The sequence below is a fragment of the Salvelinus alpinus genome, chromosome 25 (assembly GCF_045679555.1).
Source record: "Salvelinus alpinus chromosome 25, SLU_Salpinus.1, whole genome shotgun sequence".
NCBI lineage: Eukaryota > Metazoa > Chordata > Actinopteri > Salmoniformes > Salmonidae > Salvelinus > Salvelinus alpinus.
The window spans coordinates 24007470-24023032 of NC_092110.1; the positions used below are offsets into that span (position 1 = coordinate 24007470).

A 15563-nucleotide genomic window follows, 5' to 3' on the forward strand; every position below is an offset into this window, starting at 1 on the left:
CAATGCCTGCATTTTTATACCTGCTTTTTGTATATTTGAAAGGAGTACGGGTAGAACATGGAAAAATAAGCCACCTAAAGTCCCTGTCATGATTCCTGCATTTTCACATACCCTGTAACCAAAATACAGGTATCGGGTCAGCGTGAATGGTTCTCTGCTTTTTTGCAGGTAAATTTATTAACACTTACCTTGTTTAACACAGGGGTGTCAAACTCATTCCGCGGAGTGTCAACGGATTTAATTTTTTTCCCTTTCAATTAAGACCTAGACAACCAGGTGAGGGGTGTTCCTTACTAATTAGTGACCTTAATTCATCAATCAAGTACAAGGGTGGAGTGAGAACCCAGACCCCTCCCTAATTTGAATTGCAAACACCACCCTAGCGAACTAAACTCCACGGTGAAGGAAGTTTGATGGACTTCAACTAAATGGAGCCGAGACCAGACTTTGTTGAATCTAGCTCCGATTACATTGATTCGCCCAAGGTCAATATTTCAAGAAATGTAAATCATGAAAACTCCTACCTTGTCCTCTGTTGCGTGCCTTTATTTTTTTTCTCCAATAAACGTTCAAATACAACTACCGAAATTTGACTCGTGACAAAATTGAGGATATTAGGTGGGAGTATTTGGCAAGGCCATTTTCTTGCCTGCCGAAATCCCCCTTCTAATTTCCTTAATTTTGTCACGAGTCAAATCATTTCGGTATTTGATTTAACGTTTAAAATCAAACGGGGGAATTTTGGCAGGCAAGAAAATTGCCTTGCCGAAATACTCCCTTCTAATTTCCTTCATTTTGTGACTAGAGTCAAACACTTTCTGTGGCACACAGACCTTCCCAGGTTGTAGCCTGCCTAGCTCACAAACTAGCATCAGGGCGCCCACTCCGACAAGGATAATTGACCCACAGTCCCACATGGTGACATATCATTGCCGTGACGTGCAAATGAGCGATTAAAAAAAACGATCGCGAAAACGTCACCATTTCGAATTATTATTAAAAAATGTATTGTGCGGGCGCCCCGTGCCGCCCCTGGCAAAATGCCACCCTGGGCGGCTACCCATGTAGCCTATACCTAAATCCGCCGCTGGTTGTATTTGATTAACGTCTATTGAAAACGTATGGATTTCACCAAACAGAGGCACGCAACAAGAGGACAAACATAGGTGGGACGTTTCATTATATATATATATACACTGCTCAAAAAAATAAAGGGAACACTTAAACAACACAATGTCAATAACTCCAAGTCAATCACACTTCTGTGAAATCAAACTGTCCACTTAGGAAGCAACACTGATTGACAAATTTCAGATGCTGTTGTGCAAATGGAATAGACAAAAGGTGGAAATTATAGGCAATTAGCAAGACACCCCCAATAAAGGAGTGATTCTGCAGGTGGTGACCACAGACCACTTCTCAGTTCCTATGCTTCCTGGCTGATGTTTTTGTCACTTTTGAATGCTGGCGGTGCTCTCACTCTAGTGGTAGCATGAGATGGAGTCTACAACCCACACAAGTGGCTCAGGTAGTGCAGCTCATCCAGGATGGCACATCAATGCGAGCTGTGGCAAGAAGGTTTGCTGTGTCTGTCAGCGTAGTGTCCAGAGCATGGAGGCGCTACCAGGAGACAGTCCAGTACATCAGGAGACGTGGAGGAGGCCGTAGGAGGGCAACAACCCAGCAGCAGGACCGCTACCTCCGCCTTTGTGCAAGGAGGAGCACTGCCACAGCCCTGCAAAATGACCTCCAGCAGGCCACAAATGTGGTCACCACCTGCAGAATCACTCCTTTATTGGGGGTGTCTTGCTAATTGCCTATAATTTCCACCTTTTGTCTATTCCATTTGCACAACAGCATGTGAAATGTATTGTCAATCAGTGTTGCTTCCTAAGTGGACAGTTTGATTTCACAGAAGTGTGATTGACTTGGAGTTACATTGTGTTGTTTAAGTGTTCACTTTATTTTTTTGAGCAGTGTGTGTATATATATATATATTTAAGTATTGATCCAATCAAAAATAACTCGATTCCAAAGCCTGGCCTCTGATCCACTCTGTTGGTGAAGTTCATCATAAACTTCCTTCACCATGGAGTTTAGTTCACTAACACTCCCCACCCTTCCCAATTTGTCAGTTTCCCACTGACGTATTAAAGGGTTATACCTGCAAATAAGGTGCTGTTTGAAAAGGGTCATCAACATTGACCTTTTTTTTTTATACGTAACATAACAGCTCCTGTCTGAAATTGGTATAACTGTTCCATACCCCAGCTAGGGGGCTGTCTTAGTAGGGTGAATTTAGCTAGCTACTGCAGACAATATGGGATACATAGTTAATCGAGATGCCTAATTGGAGCAGGGGTGTTAAAGACAGCCCCGGGCTATGGTTTGGGGCCTATCAATGGGTAGTAGCCTAACGTTACTCCAAAGATAATTTACACCTCTCCAGTTATCTATGCTAATATGTCCACAAATATACTAGTTAACTTACCTACTTGATATCTAGCCAATTTCACTTGACTGCGAGTGTCAGTGTGACATTTTACATTTATGAGAGACACAGTAACTAGCTAACTAGATACTCGCACACAACCCAGCCATGCAATGAAGGAGTCTTACAAACCAACCCATCGCTTGGCTTCATATACCTGCCGTATATGCCCTCGGTGATTCGGTTCCGTTTTAACGGCCGTCGGAGTTTGCTGCAATCCGCATTGCGCCGCTTCATCCTCCTCTCCTTCGCTGTAGCTTTTGATTTCCTACTGTAATCTTATCCAGTTTTCTTGCATGGCAAGACAAAGACAACAAATTAAGTCCCTGTGCAATATCGCTGTAATTATTTTTCTACTGGAAACATAAATAATTAAAACTCTCTTTAAGAACCTCCTCTTTTCTCTCAGCGCAAGCTTGCGCTATAATTTACGTCTGTCAGGTTATGAGACAGACGATTTATCCAATCACTTTATTTGCCAATGCTTCTTATTTTGATTGACGCAAAGATGAGCCATTTATATTGCTCGTGCCCACCGAAGACGCGCGAACAAGGAGGGGCCGTGTTCGAGAGGATCAAAACTGTAATGTATCAAGGGTAAATTGTGACTGACTGACCGATCTACAAATAATGAGTAGTTATTTATAATCAAATGTTTCTTGTAGATCAGTCAGTCGGCCGTCGCCTGTATTGTCGGCTGCAACGTCGAACTAGCCCAGGGAGTTCTATTAACCTGAGCAGCTGTACATGTGTGTCGTGAACAACATTTAGCGTGAGCAACAATAGTGGAATTGGCATGAAAACATGCCACAACTGTACTAGATAATGCTCAACCAGGTTGGAATTTTATTATAAAAACTCAACAAAAGATAATTAGGCCTAACAGTTAATCGCATTGTGGATGTATTTGAATTCAGAATTGCATTGGGGGCATGCGTACAGCCTGACCTATGGATGGGGTATCAGCCTACTCAGTGACACCCACAGAACACAATTCTAAGGAATTTACACACATATTAGCACCATAGTTCTTATTGCAGGATTTTGACTCTGGGAAATCACCATCCCAGTCTATTGTGTGTATTGGACATTCAAAGTGCACTGTACAGCCTAACCAATGCATTGTGCACCAGTGGCGGTCAGAGATGTTTATTACAGCATATTGGATGACTGTCATTCATATTCCATTCACCCAGTTTGGTATAACAGCGATAGGTTTAGGCTACTACGTGAAACTCAAATTTTCACTATACCCATCATGAAGTTGCTACAACCTAGCCTACAACGTTACAACGTGGGTGCACACAGGTCGAGAGAAAATTGAGGTGACAGACAGTGACACATGTACAGACAGTGGCACATTACATTTCACCTTGCACACTCTTGCCTGCATCTAACTGATCTAGGGTGTAATCATTAGTCCAACAGTGGCAAAAGAGAGTTTATATTGGACAGATTCAGGTATGTTTATCCCCGTTCCGTTTGCTTCCATTTAAGAAATGTTTTTAAACAGAATCTACGGAATGAATGAACCCCTGATCACGAGTAATTACAGTTCCTTTTCATAACAGCCACGTTGTATTCCTTCTTGCATCTATGTGCTCTCCTCCTCTCACCTTTTCCCTTCACTTGTTGACTTAAATTTTTGAGACGAAAAAACCTTTCCAAGCCAAACCATATCAAAACCGCTACACACAGCCTACATCATTGTCACCATATTAGCTAAAGTGATGTCATAGTCAAAATAACGAATAGAACTAATGCGTTAGTAAACCCGCTAGAATCATAAAGTAACGTTACAGTGTACAGTCAGTAAGCAGTTTAGCACTTATACTGGTGGGCCATGTTGGCAATAAATTAGTAAAACCTAAAGCCTACCTTGACTTGGAAGAGTTCCAGTGTTGTGTTGGATAGTCATAGCCATCTATCTAACATAGCATTCCTCTGTTTGAGCAGGGTATTTGAGTAGGCAAAACTAGATAGCTGCATTTGCTAAGTAAGTGAAAAAAATAACAATCTCTCTCTCTTGCTTCCCCTTCATTTTGGAAGTAATGAATTTGTTCAACTGTTCAACTATTGTGTCTCTTTGAGTCAACTACTCACATGTTATCCACTGCAGTGCTAGCTAGCTGTAGCATATGCTTTCAGTACTAGATTCATTCTCTGATCCTTTGATTGGGTGGACAACATGAGCATGAACAATGAACATCCTAGGCGTTGTATTGAAGTCAGTGTACCCAGAGGAGAACAGAAGCTAACCATCCTCCGGCTACCCTACAGAGTGCTGTTGGGGCGACTGTAGACCTTCATTGCAAAGCAGTGTGTTTTAATAAATGATTTAGTGACGTGAATATAGTTAGCATAGTTTTATCTATAAAAATATAATTTTTAGATAAAAAATTTGTTTTTAAATATATTTTTATGAAATTCACTGAGGAGGATGGTCCTCCTCTGCGGAGCCTCCACTGTTGTGCACCCATGAAATGGTGTATCAGCCTACTCAGTGACATCCTCAGAACACATATGTAGAGATTAAACAAACATTAGTGTTTTAACTCTTATTGCAGGACTTTGACTGAGGGAATCACCATCCCAGTCAGTATATCAAATCAAATAAAAATATATAAACTCAAATTTTATTTGTCATATGCTTTGTAAACAACAGGTGTGGACTAACAGTGAAAAGCTTACTTATGGGCCCTTCCCAACAATGCAGAGAGAAAGAAAATAGAGAAATATTAGAAAAGTCAAACATGTAATAATAGATACACAATGAGTAACGATAACTTGGTTATATACAAGGGGTAGGAGTACCGAGTTGATGTACAGGGGTACGAGGTAATTGAGGTAGATACATTGCCTTCAGAAAGTATTCACACCCCTCTGCTTTTTTCACATTTTGTTGTGTTACAGCCTGAATTTAAAATATATTACATTTATGTTTTTGTCACTGGCCTACACACAATACCCATATGTCAAAGTTAAATAATGTTTTTTTTTAATTTACAAATGAATTACAAATGAAAAGTTGAAATGTCTTGAGTCAATAAGTATGCAACCTCTTTGTTATGGCAAGCCTAAATAAGTTCAGGAGTAAAAATGTGCCGAACAAGTCACAAAATAAGTTGCATGGACTCACTTTCTGTGCAATAATAGTGTTTAACATTCTTTTTAATGACTAGCTCATCTCTCTACCCCACACATACAATTATCTGTAAGGTCCCTCAGTTGAGCAGTGAATTTAAAACACAGATTCAACCACAAAGACCAGGGAGGTTTTCCAATGCCTTGCAAATAAGGGCATCTATTGGTAGATGGGTAAAAAAAGCAGACATTGAATATCCCTTTGAGCATGGTGTAGTTAGTTATTACACTGTGGATGGTGTAACAATACATCCAGTCACTACAAAGATACAGGCGTCCTTCCTAACTCCTTTGCCGGAGAGTAAGGAAACTGCTCGGGGAGTTGAAACAGTTACAGAGTTTTATGGCTGTGATAGGAGAAAACTGAGGATGGTACCACTCTCCATAATTTCAAGCATAGTGGTGGCTGCATCATGTTAAGGGTATGCTTGTAATCGTTAAGGACTTTGGAGTTCTTCAGGATAAAAAAGAAACAGAACACAGGCAAAATTCTAGAGGAAAACCTGGTTCAGTCTGCTTTCCACCAGAAACTGGGAGATTAATTCCCCTTTCAGCAGGACAGTAACCTAAAAAGCAAGGACAAATCTACACTAGTTTCTTACCAAGAAGACAGTGAATATTTCTGATTGGCCGAGTTACAGGTTTGACTTAAATCTGCTTGAAAATCTACGGCAAGAGTTGAAAACAGTTGTCTAGCAATGATCAACAACCAATTTGACAGAGCTTGAATAATTTAGAAAATAATAATGGGCAAATATTGTACAAACCAGGTGTGCAAAGCTCTTAGAGACTTACCCAGAAAGACTCACAGCTGTAATCGTTGCCAAATGTTATTCTAACATGTATTGACTCAGGGGTGTAAATAGTTATGTAAATTAGATATTTCTGTATTTCATTTTAAATGCATTTGCAAACATTTCTAAGAACATTTTTTCATTTTGTCATAATGGGGTATTGTGTGTAGCTGGGTGAGAAATAAAATCTGTTTAATCCATTTCTAATTCAGGCTGTAACACAACAAAATGTGGAATAAGTCTAGGGGTATGACTACTTTCTGAAGGCACTGTATGTATAAAGTGACAGTGATGTACTGGGCCATATGCATTACCCTCTGTAGTGCCAAGCCACTGCAATACCAAGCGGTAATGCAACCAGTCAAGATGTTCTCAATGGTGCAGCTGTAGAAGATTGATCTTTTACCAAATCTTCTGTATACCACCGCTACTTTGTCACAACAAAACTGATTGTCTCAAATGCATTAAGAAGATAATAAATTCCACAAATTAACAAGGCACACCTGTTAATTGAAATGCATTCCAGGTGAGTACCTTATGATGCTGGTTGAGAGAATGCCAAGAGTGTGCAAAGCTGTCATCAAGGCAAAGGGTGGTTACTTTGAAGATTCTAAAATACAAAATATATTTTGATTTGTTTAACACTTTTTTGGTTACTACATGATTCCATATGTGTTATTTCGTAGTTTTGATGTCTTCACTATTATTCTAAAATGTATAAAATAGTAAAAATAAAGAAAAACCCTGGAATGAGTAGGTGTGTCCAAACTTTTGACTGGCACTGTATGTAAATGTGATATTTTTTTTTTATTTTTTTTAATACATTTGCAGAAATGTCTAAAAACCTGTTTTATCTTTGTCATTATGGGGTATTGTGTGTAGATTGATGAGGGAAAAAACAATTTAATCTATTTTAGAATAAGGCTGTAGCATAACAAAATGTGGAGAAGTCAATGGGTCTGATTACTTTCCGAATGCACTGTAGTTGACAGAAAACAATCTCTCATTCCTTTGTCACAAAATGTATTAATGCTTTGCCCTGAAATTACTGCTTTGGAAAACAAACATACATACACTGAAGAAAAATATAAACACAACATGTAATGTGTTGGACCCATGTTTCATGAGCTGAAATTAAAGATCCCAGAAATATTCCATATGCACAAAAAGCTTATTTCTCTCAAATTTTGTGCACAAATTTGTTACATCCTTGTTAGTGAGCATTTCTCCTTTGCCAAGATAATCCATCCATCTGACAGTTGTGACATATCAAGAAGTGGATTAAACAGCATTATCATTACAAAGGTACACCTTGTGCTGGGGACAATAAAAGGCCACTGTAAAATCTGCAGTTTGTCACACAACACAATGCAACAGATGTCTCAAGTTTTGAGGGAGCGTGCAATTGGCATGCTGCAATTGGCATGTTGCCAGATAATTGATTGTTCAGTTCTCTACCATAAGCTGCCTCCAACGTTGTTTTAGAGAATTTGGCAGTACATCCAACCAGCCTCGCAACCGCAGACCACATATATGTCATTGTGTGGGGAACGGTTTTCTGATGTCAACATTGTGATCAGAGTGCCCCATTGTGGCGATGGGGTAATGGTATGGGCAGGCATAAGCTACAGACAATGAACACACAATTGCATTTTATCGATGGCAATTTGAATGCACAGAGATACCGTGATGAGATCCTGAGGCCCATTGTCATGCCATTCATCCGCCACCCGCCACCATAACCTCATGTTTCAGAATGATAATGCACGGCCCCATGTCACATAGTCACAGACTGTTCTCTCTGCTACCGCATGGCAGGCGGTACCGAAGCGCCAAGTCTAGGTCCAAGAGACTTCTAAACAGCTTCTAACCCCAAGCCATAAGACTCCTGAACATCTAGTCAAATGGCTACCCAGATTATTTGCATTGCCCCCCCCCCCTCTTCAGACCACTGCCACTCCCTGTTGTCATCTATGCATAGTCACTTTAATTAACTCTACCTACATGTACATACTACCTCAACAAACCGGTGCCCCCACACATTGACTCTGTACCGGCACCCCCCTGTATATATTGTCTTTTTTTTTATTTTTACTCCTGCTCTTTAATTACTTGTTACTTTTATCTCTTATTCTTATCTTTATTTTTTTTAAACTGCACTGTTGGTTAGGGGCTCGTAAGTAAGCATTTCACTGTAAGGTCTACCTACACCTGTTTTATTCGGCACATGTGACTAATAACATTTTATTTTATTTGATCTGTACACAATTCCTGGAAGCTGAAGATGTTCTTCCGTGGCCTACATACAGTACTCACCAGACATGTCACCCATTGATTATGTTTGGGAAGCTCTGGATCGATGTGTTCCACAGCGTGTTCCATTTCCCACCAATTCCCAGCAACTTCACACAGCCATTGAAGAGGCTAGTGGGACAACATTCCACCGGCCACAATCAACAGCTTGATAAACACTATGCGAAGGAGATGTGTCAAACTGCATGAGGCAAATGTTGGTCACACCAGATACTGACTGGTTTTCTGATCCACGCGCCTACCTTTAAAAAAAAAAGGTATCTGTGTCCAACAGATGCATATCTGTATTCCCAGTCATGTTAAATCCATAGATTAGGGTCTCATTTATTTATTTTAACTGACTGATTTCCTTATCAGAACTGTAACTCCGTAAAATCTTTGAAATTGTTGCATGTTGCGTTTAGATTTTGTTCAGTATAGATACTTCAACTGCTGCCATCTGACTGTTTTTATTTTATTTAGGGCATCGATGCCAGAATTCATAATCAAGGACAATATCCATCACAACTTTATTGAATGCCTAGTATTACACAGCAAGGTATTTTTGCAATCTTTACATAGTACCCTTGATCTCCATTTTGTATTGCTGTAAAAGGAGTCCATTATTCCACAAGGTAATGTTTTTACTCACTCTCTGCTCCATGTCAATTGCTATGGCTACCCAATGTGATGACCTGACATTATTACTGCGCCTAACTCAGAACGCCACCAATTGAACTTTGCTATGTGTTGAACTCTTGAGAATTGTGTTCTGTGGGTGTCACTGAGTAGGCTGATACCCCATTTCATGGGTGCACAATCCATAGGTTTGGCTGTACACTGCATATAAGTATGCCCCCAATGCAATTCTGAAGATACATCCAGTGTGATTTCAACAGATTTTTACATTTTCGGACAAATTAACTAATAATTGTCTTTTGTTGAATTTATATAACAACATTCCAACCTTGTTTAGCATGATCTAGTCCAATTGTGGAATGTTTCATCTAATTGTATCGGTTTTCTTTTTTTTTAAGCGAACTGTTGATTCCACTATTGTTGCTTACTTTGTTGTTCACAACACACTGGTAGCTGCGGTGCACACCGTTCTATGGCCCGTGGCCTGTTACGTGAACTGGCAAAAGCAGGGAGGAGAGCCCTTCTCAAATTAACAGCAGTAGGCTACTGGTGCTTTCAAAATGACTGGTGCCGCATTTAAAACATCTGGGAACAGTGATCTCAGACTCTGAAATCTTCAGTGCGTTCAAGACAACTGGGAGACAAGATGGCGCCGATAGACATGGCCGCTATGTTTCTGGCTCCTAAGCAACTTTGCAGTATTTAGTTTTTTTTTTGTGTTATTTCTTACATTATTAGCCCAGAACGTTTTTTTGCAGTAGTACATACAGCATAACTTTTGGATTTTGACCCCAAAAAATCTGGGAACTGATTAAACAGCATTATCATTACAAAGGTACACCTTGTGCTGGATACAATAAAAGGCCACTCTAAAATGTGCAGTTTTGTCACACAACACAATGCCACAGATGTCTCAAGTTTTGAGGGAGCGTGCAATTGCCAAGCTGACTGAAGGAATGTCCACCAGAGCTGTTGCCAGATAATTTAATGTTCATTTCTCTACCATAAGCCGCATTTGTCATTTTATATAATTTGGCAGTATGTCCAGCTGGCTCTTAACTGCAGAGCTCGTGTAACCAAGCCAGCCCAGGACCTACACATCCGGCTTCTTCACCTGCGGGATCGCCTGAAACCAGCCACCTGGACAGCTGATGAAACTGAGGACTATTTATGTCTGTAATAAACCCTCTTTGTGGGGAAAAACTAATTCTCATTGGCTGGGCCTGGCTCCCCAGTGGATGGGCTCATGTCCTCCCAGGCCCACCCATGGCTGCGCCCCTGCACAGTCATGTGAAATCCATAGATTTGGGCCTAATTTATTTATTTAAATTGACTGATTTCATTATAGGAACTGTAGCTCTGTAAAACCATTGAAATTGTTGCATGTTGCACTTATTTTTGTTCAGTATAATAAAAACTCTATTTACATGTTGCTTATGAGTGTATTTCACACTACTTTTGGATTATAATTGGATTTTAAGGCTAGTTTGAATGTCCTGCTTCATTTAATGTTTGTGTCATCATCGCAAATCAACTGCAGTATACTAAAACACTTCAACTTCAACCAGTAAAATTGCTATTTGGCTATCTTTTGCAGTGGTGGAAAAAGTACCCAATTGTCACACTTGAGTAAAAGTAAAGATACCTTAATAGAAAATGACTCAAGTAAAAGTGAAAGTCATCAAGTGAAATACAACTTCAGTAAAAGTCTAAAAGTATTTGGTTTTAAATATACTTAAGTATCAAAAGTACAAGTATTACTCATTTCAAATTCCTGATATTAAGCAAACCAGACGGTACAATTTTCAGACATAATTTACAAACAATGCATTTGTGTTCAGTGAGTCCCCTGGATAAGAGGCAATAGAGATGACTATGGATGTTCTCTTGATAAGTGTGTGAAATGGACCATTTTCCTGTCCTGCTAAGCATTCAAAATGTAACGAGTACTTGGATGTCAGGGACAATGTATGGCGTAAAAAGTACATTCTTTTCTTTAGGAATGTAGTTAAGTAAAAGTAGTCAAAAATATAAATAGTAAAGTAAAGATACCCCCAAAAAACTACTCTAGTACTTCAAAGTATTTTTTCTTAAGTACTTTACACCACTGAGCTTCTGCTACAGCCTATATCAATGAGCGTTAGCATACTAGCTAACAACTGCTGCATACAAAATAGTTATTTTGCAAAGATCACAGCCAAATATAATCTTAGCGACTGTTCAAGCAATAATCAAAACATCATTGCAAGCGTATGAGAACCTAAAAAAAGTTGTTTTGTTTGGAAGTAACATTGTAATAATGTTGAATGTGTGCAGATGGTGATGGCTTTCTTACTGCGAGAGTCGCGTCATCTGTGCATGACGTTTGTGTCGTGTACTGGAAAGCGGTCTATACTTTTAGATTTGTGGGGAGTAGTAAACAAGTGCACACTTTAGGATAACGTTTATATTATTCAGACTCAACCACTCACACTGGAGCAATTTGAACAACCTGGGCACAGGTTTTCAAAACATTTAATCCAGATCAAAATTATTGTTGTGTTAATATCTGAGTCAAAGGCCAATACACATGCTATGGGTGCTAAATATGTTGCCTATGTTGAGTATCTAGCTCCTTATTTAGGACAAAAGCCACATTACATAGGGTTTATATATGAAACGTTTTTGATAAATGTAGGCTACAGTAGGCTCCTGCAGACGATTTTCTACTGGGATTATGCCTACTAGCATATTTTTTCACTTACAAATGCGGTTTAAAGTAAACTGATATTATTTATCTAAAATGAAAACACCAATATGTAACGTCATCTACTCTACATGCACATCGATACAAAATAGGGATTGCCCAAACACCTGCAGCAGCGCCGACATTTTGACTTGTAAACATAAACAGATAAAACAGAGGGTAAAGTAGCTGCTCTTCCTTGCCCAATGGGACATTCCAGTTTCACGTAGAAGGGGTTGCGCGCAGACAATTCTGTTTTGGAACCATTTGGTCATTTTTGGTTAGAAGCGCCGATGGCTCCCCAATACGCACAGAGTCTCCGCTTTCGTCTGCTGCCTCTGCTCTTTTTTCTGCAGACGGGATTCATCGTAGTATTTCGTTATGTTGAAATTGAACAAAATGTACAAACTAAACAACATGCATTCACCAACTATTACGCAGGTGAGTTAAAGAACAATTGTAATGTGCTTTTTTGGAGAGGTGGTGTACAGAGGTATACTTCAAGATAATTATTAATATTGTTATTAGGAGACAAAAAGTTTCTTATTAAAGCATGCTCTGAGAATATATTAGTTAAATGTAATCAGCATTTCAAACAACAAAGCCATCTCTCCACTACAGCTGAGTGATGAGGCTGGAGGATGGGACTGGAGAAATATAACCACTCAAATTAATAGACAAACAATGGGTACAAGGACTGCTCATCCATGAGATCAAAATGATAGTTTTCACATTGTTTTGAGGCTATAGCCTACAGTGTTTGTTTACAGACAGACAGTCAGAGAGAGAGAGAGAGAACCAAAAAATGAGTAGGGGCTGCCAACACTGGTTATGAGTGATAAGTGCTTAATCTGGTGGGGCCAGCAAGAGTTGCAGCTGGACTTGTTGGGGTGGATATGGCCTCCCAAAGCCTTCCCACATAACAGCTAGCTGCATTGTGCACAGTTTCAGTGATACACAATATTTGTGTGGGGCAACACAAAACAATTCAACTCTATCCTCTTACAGGCTTACAAGACTAGTGATACAATCTCTTTCCCAGCTGTGACATATTAGGTGTCCCCTCTTTCCTCACAGAATTTCAGGATGTTCATGTGATGGTGATTCTGGGTTTTGGCTTTCTGGCCACATTCCTGGTGCGGTACAGCTTCAGTGGAGCAGGATTTACCCTCCTAGTGGCAGCCATGGCTGTCCAGTGGGCAGTTATCCTGAACGGTGTTGAGTCTATGTATCACAGAGGAAAGATCGGGATAAATATGAGAAGGTACTGAGAAATAAGTTGAGGTGTATTGGATAGGCATTTTCTTCTTTTATTATTTTGATTATAGCTAATATCTATATTTAGTTATCTGTTGGAAGCATATATCATAAATATTGAACCCCTTTTCCTGTGTTTGGACCAGCTTGGTTGTTGCAGAGATGTGCACAGCTTCCTCCCTCATTGCCATAGGTGCTGTCCTTGGGAAGACCAATCCTGTCCATCTCCTTCTTATTGCCCTGTTGGAGATATCTGGATTTGTGCTGAATGGCTGGCTACTCCAGACATTCCTAAAGGTAAGCCGATAAAGTGATGAATCTGATGATGATGTGTTTTTAGACTGTATACTGATGATTGGGTGGTCTGTTTACACACAGGTGCAGTTTCTGAATACCATCATGCTGCTCCACATCTTTGGGGCCTTCTTTGGACTGATGTTATCATGGGTCCTGTACAGACAGGGATCCGAGCAACAGCATGAGAAAGAGAAAATTGACCGCAAGACCGGTCTGTTCTCTGTAATGGGTACATGGAAATGCTAGTGCTCCACTAATAATGTGTTTGTTGTTCGACTATGCTGTTTGCAATAATACAAGTGTTAACTTCTGGTTGGTACGTGCATCTCTTGCTCTCCAGGGACTCTGTTCCTGTGGATGTTCTGGCCCAGTTTTAACTCTGTGCTGGTAGAGGTTGATCATCTTGACAGGGGGAGGAACCTGAGAGCTGTCTACAGCACCTACCTGGCCCTGGCAGTCAGTGCCGTCACAGCTGCTGGTTTCTCTGTCCTCACTAGTCCCCAAGGGAAACTCAACCTGGTAATGACCTGAAAACATGTTTGAATGGCCAGGGCCACCCATAGGTGGGAAGTTAAAGGGCAGCGCTAGCCATTAAAGTGGGATATTGATCAAGTAGAATAGAAGTACAATTTAAGAATTTCACATATTTTGTCATCTTGAGGGATAGAGTTGCCCTATCCGATCCACTAAAAATAATTGTGTGTGGATGTTTTCTCCTCTCAGTTTCATATTCAGAGATGTACTTTTGCTGGTGGTGTTGCTATTGGGGTTGCTATGTCAGCTGTTCATTTGCCGTGGGTAGCTATGGCGATTGGATTTGCTGCTGCACTGATATCAACCTTGGGATCCCGATACATTAAGGTACGTATAAACAAATTCATGAATTGCCCATGGGCTTTCACTATCTCATATTACTGCTTTTTATCTTTCAGCCCCTCATGCTGTTTGCGTTTGAGTGTCATGACACCTGCGGAGTCCTTAGTGTCCATGGTCTGCCTGGAATCCTGGGGTGGATGGTTCAACTTCTCCTACAGATTGCTGACTCTGATGATCTCACAACGTACGCAGCATTAAAAGCACCTATGTTTACAGGATATGAAGAGAATGGAAGAGCATTGGGGACATATTAAAAAAAAAAATAATAATAATCTTCGCATTTGATAAGGCATTACATTATAACAATCACTCTACTTATATAAATCATTTAAGGTGAATACATAAGAACATTTTCAAATTTATGGGGGTTTCCTTTGAATGATGTTATGCATCTTTCAGGGCCGTCCGATTTGCTGTGTTCCACATTTGCACGCTCCTCATCACCCTGAGCCTGAGCATGATTCTGGGACTCATCACAGGTGACTTTCAACAGTACTGTACGTATGTTATTGGACTCACTGGTGAATTGGAGTTTTAACCACAAACATGTTCCTTCCTGCTCAGGTTTTCTTCTGAAATGTGATTTCTGGAGGCCACCCCAGAACAAGAAATGCTTTGATGACCAGGCCTTCTGGGAGGTAAGTAATCAGTGATGACAGAAAGGCTCAGTTTGTATCAAACAATTGATAGGTTAAAAAATATATGCATGCAGTTGAAGCAATACATTTGTGCCTCTAAAGTTATGCTGTCTAACTTAAATCATTGTTTTTCAGTTTCCCCACCTAGCAGGGAAAAGGTGAGAGGTTGGAAAAGAAAAAAGGAACAAGTGTTGAGTGTCAGGAGAGCAATGAACCAATGCATCATTTCAACCATACAATATTCCCATGCATCTTCAGCTTATTACATTTTTCAAAATGTGTAGTATGTGAAAACTGCACTGGAATATGTGATTGTGATTATTTTGTGTTAGTCAAACTTTAAATATTAGCCAAGAAAAGAGAGAACCTGGCCTGTGAGAGCTGCGAATAAAGACTTGTCATCTCGTACG

At 40.0% G+C, this 15563-nt stretch overlaps 2 protein-coding genes across 5 annotated transcripts in view; one reads left to right on the forward strand and one right to left on the reverse strand.

The window, feature by feature from the left end:
* Window positions 1–2901, reverse strand: part of LOC139553675 (macoilin-2-like) — a 34908-nt gene extending 32007 nt beyond the window's left edge. The window contains exon 1 of one of the 4 annotated variants that reach the window (XM_071366254.1): window positions 2649–2901. In XM_071366254.1, the coding sequence (XP_071222355.1) occupies window positions 2649–2728 (80 nt within the window). In that variant the 5' untranslated portion in view covers window positions 2729–2901. Of the gene's footprint in view, window positions 1–188; window positions 613–2627 lie in introns of those variants that run through there. The other 3 variants (XM_071366253.1, XM_071366257.1, XM_071366255.1) reach the window with 3 other exon arrangements.
* Window positions 2902–12278: 9377 nt separating this feature from the next.
* On the forward strand, window positions 12279–15561 carry rhd (Rh blood group, D antigen). Its single transcript, XM_071366258.1, has 10 exons — window positions 12279–12526; window positions 13163–13349; window positions 13489–13639; window positions 13721–13868; window positions 13980–14158; window positions 14363–14500; window positions 14572–14699; window positions 14915–14994; window positions 15080–15153; window positions 15289–15561. Exons 1-10 carry the CDS (start codon window positions 12379–12381, stop codon window positions 15313–15315), a joined length of 1260 nt encoding a protein of 419 aa, XP_071222359.1. The 5' UTR covers window positions 12279–12378; the 3' UTR covers window positions 15316–15561.
* The last annotated feature ends 2 nt before the right edge of the window (window positions 15562–15563 follow it).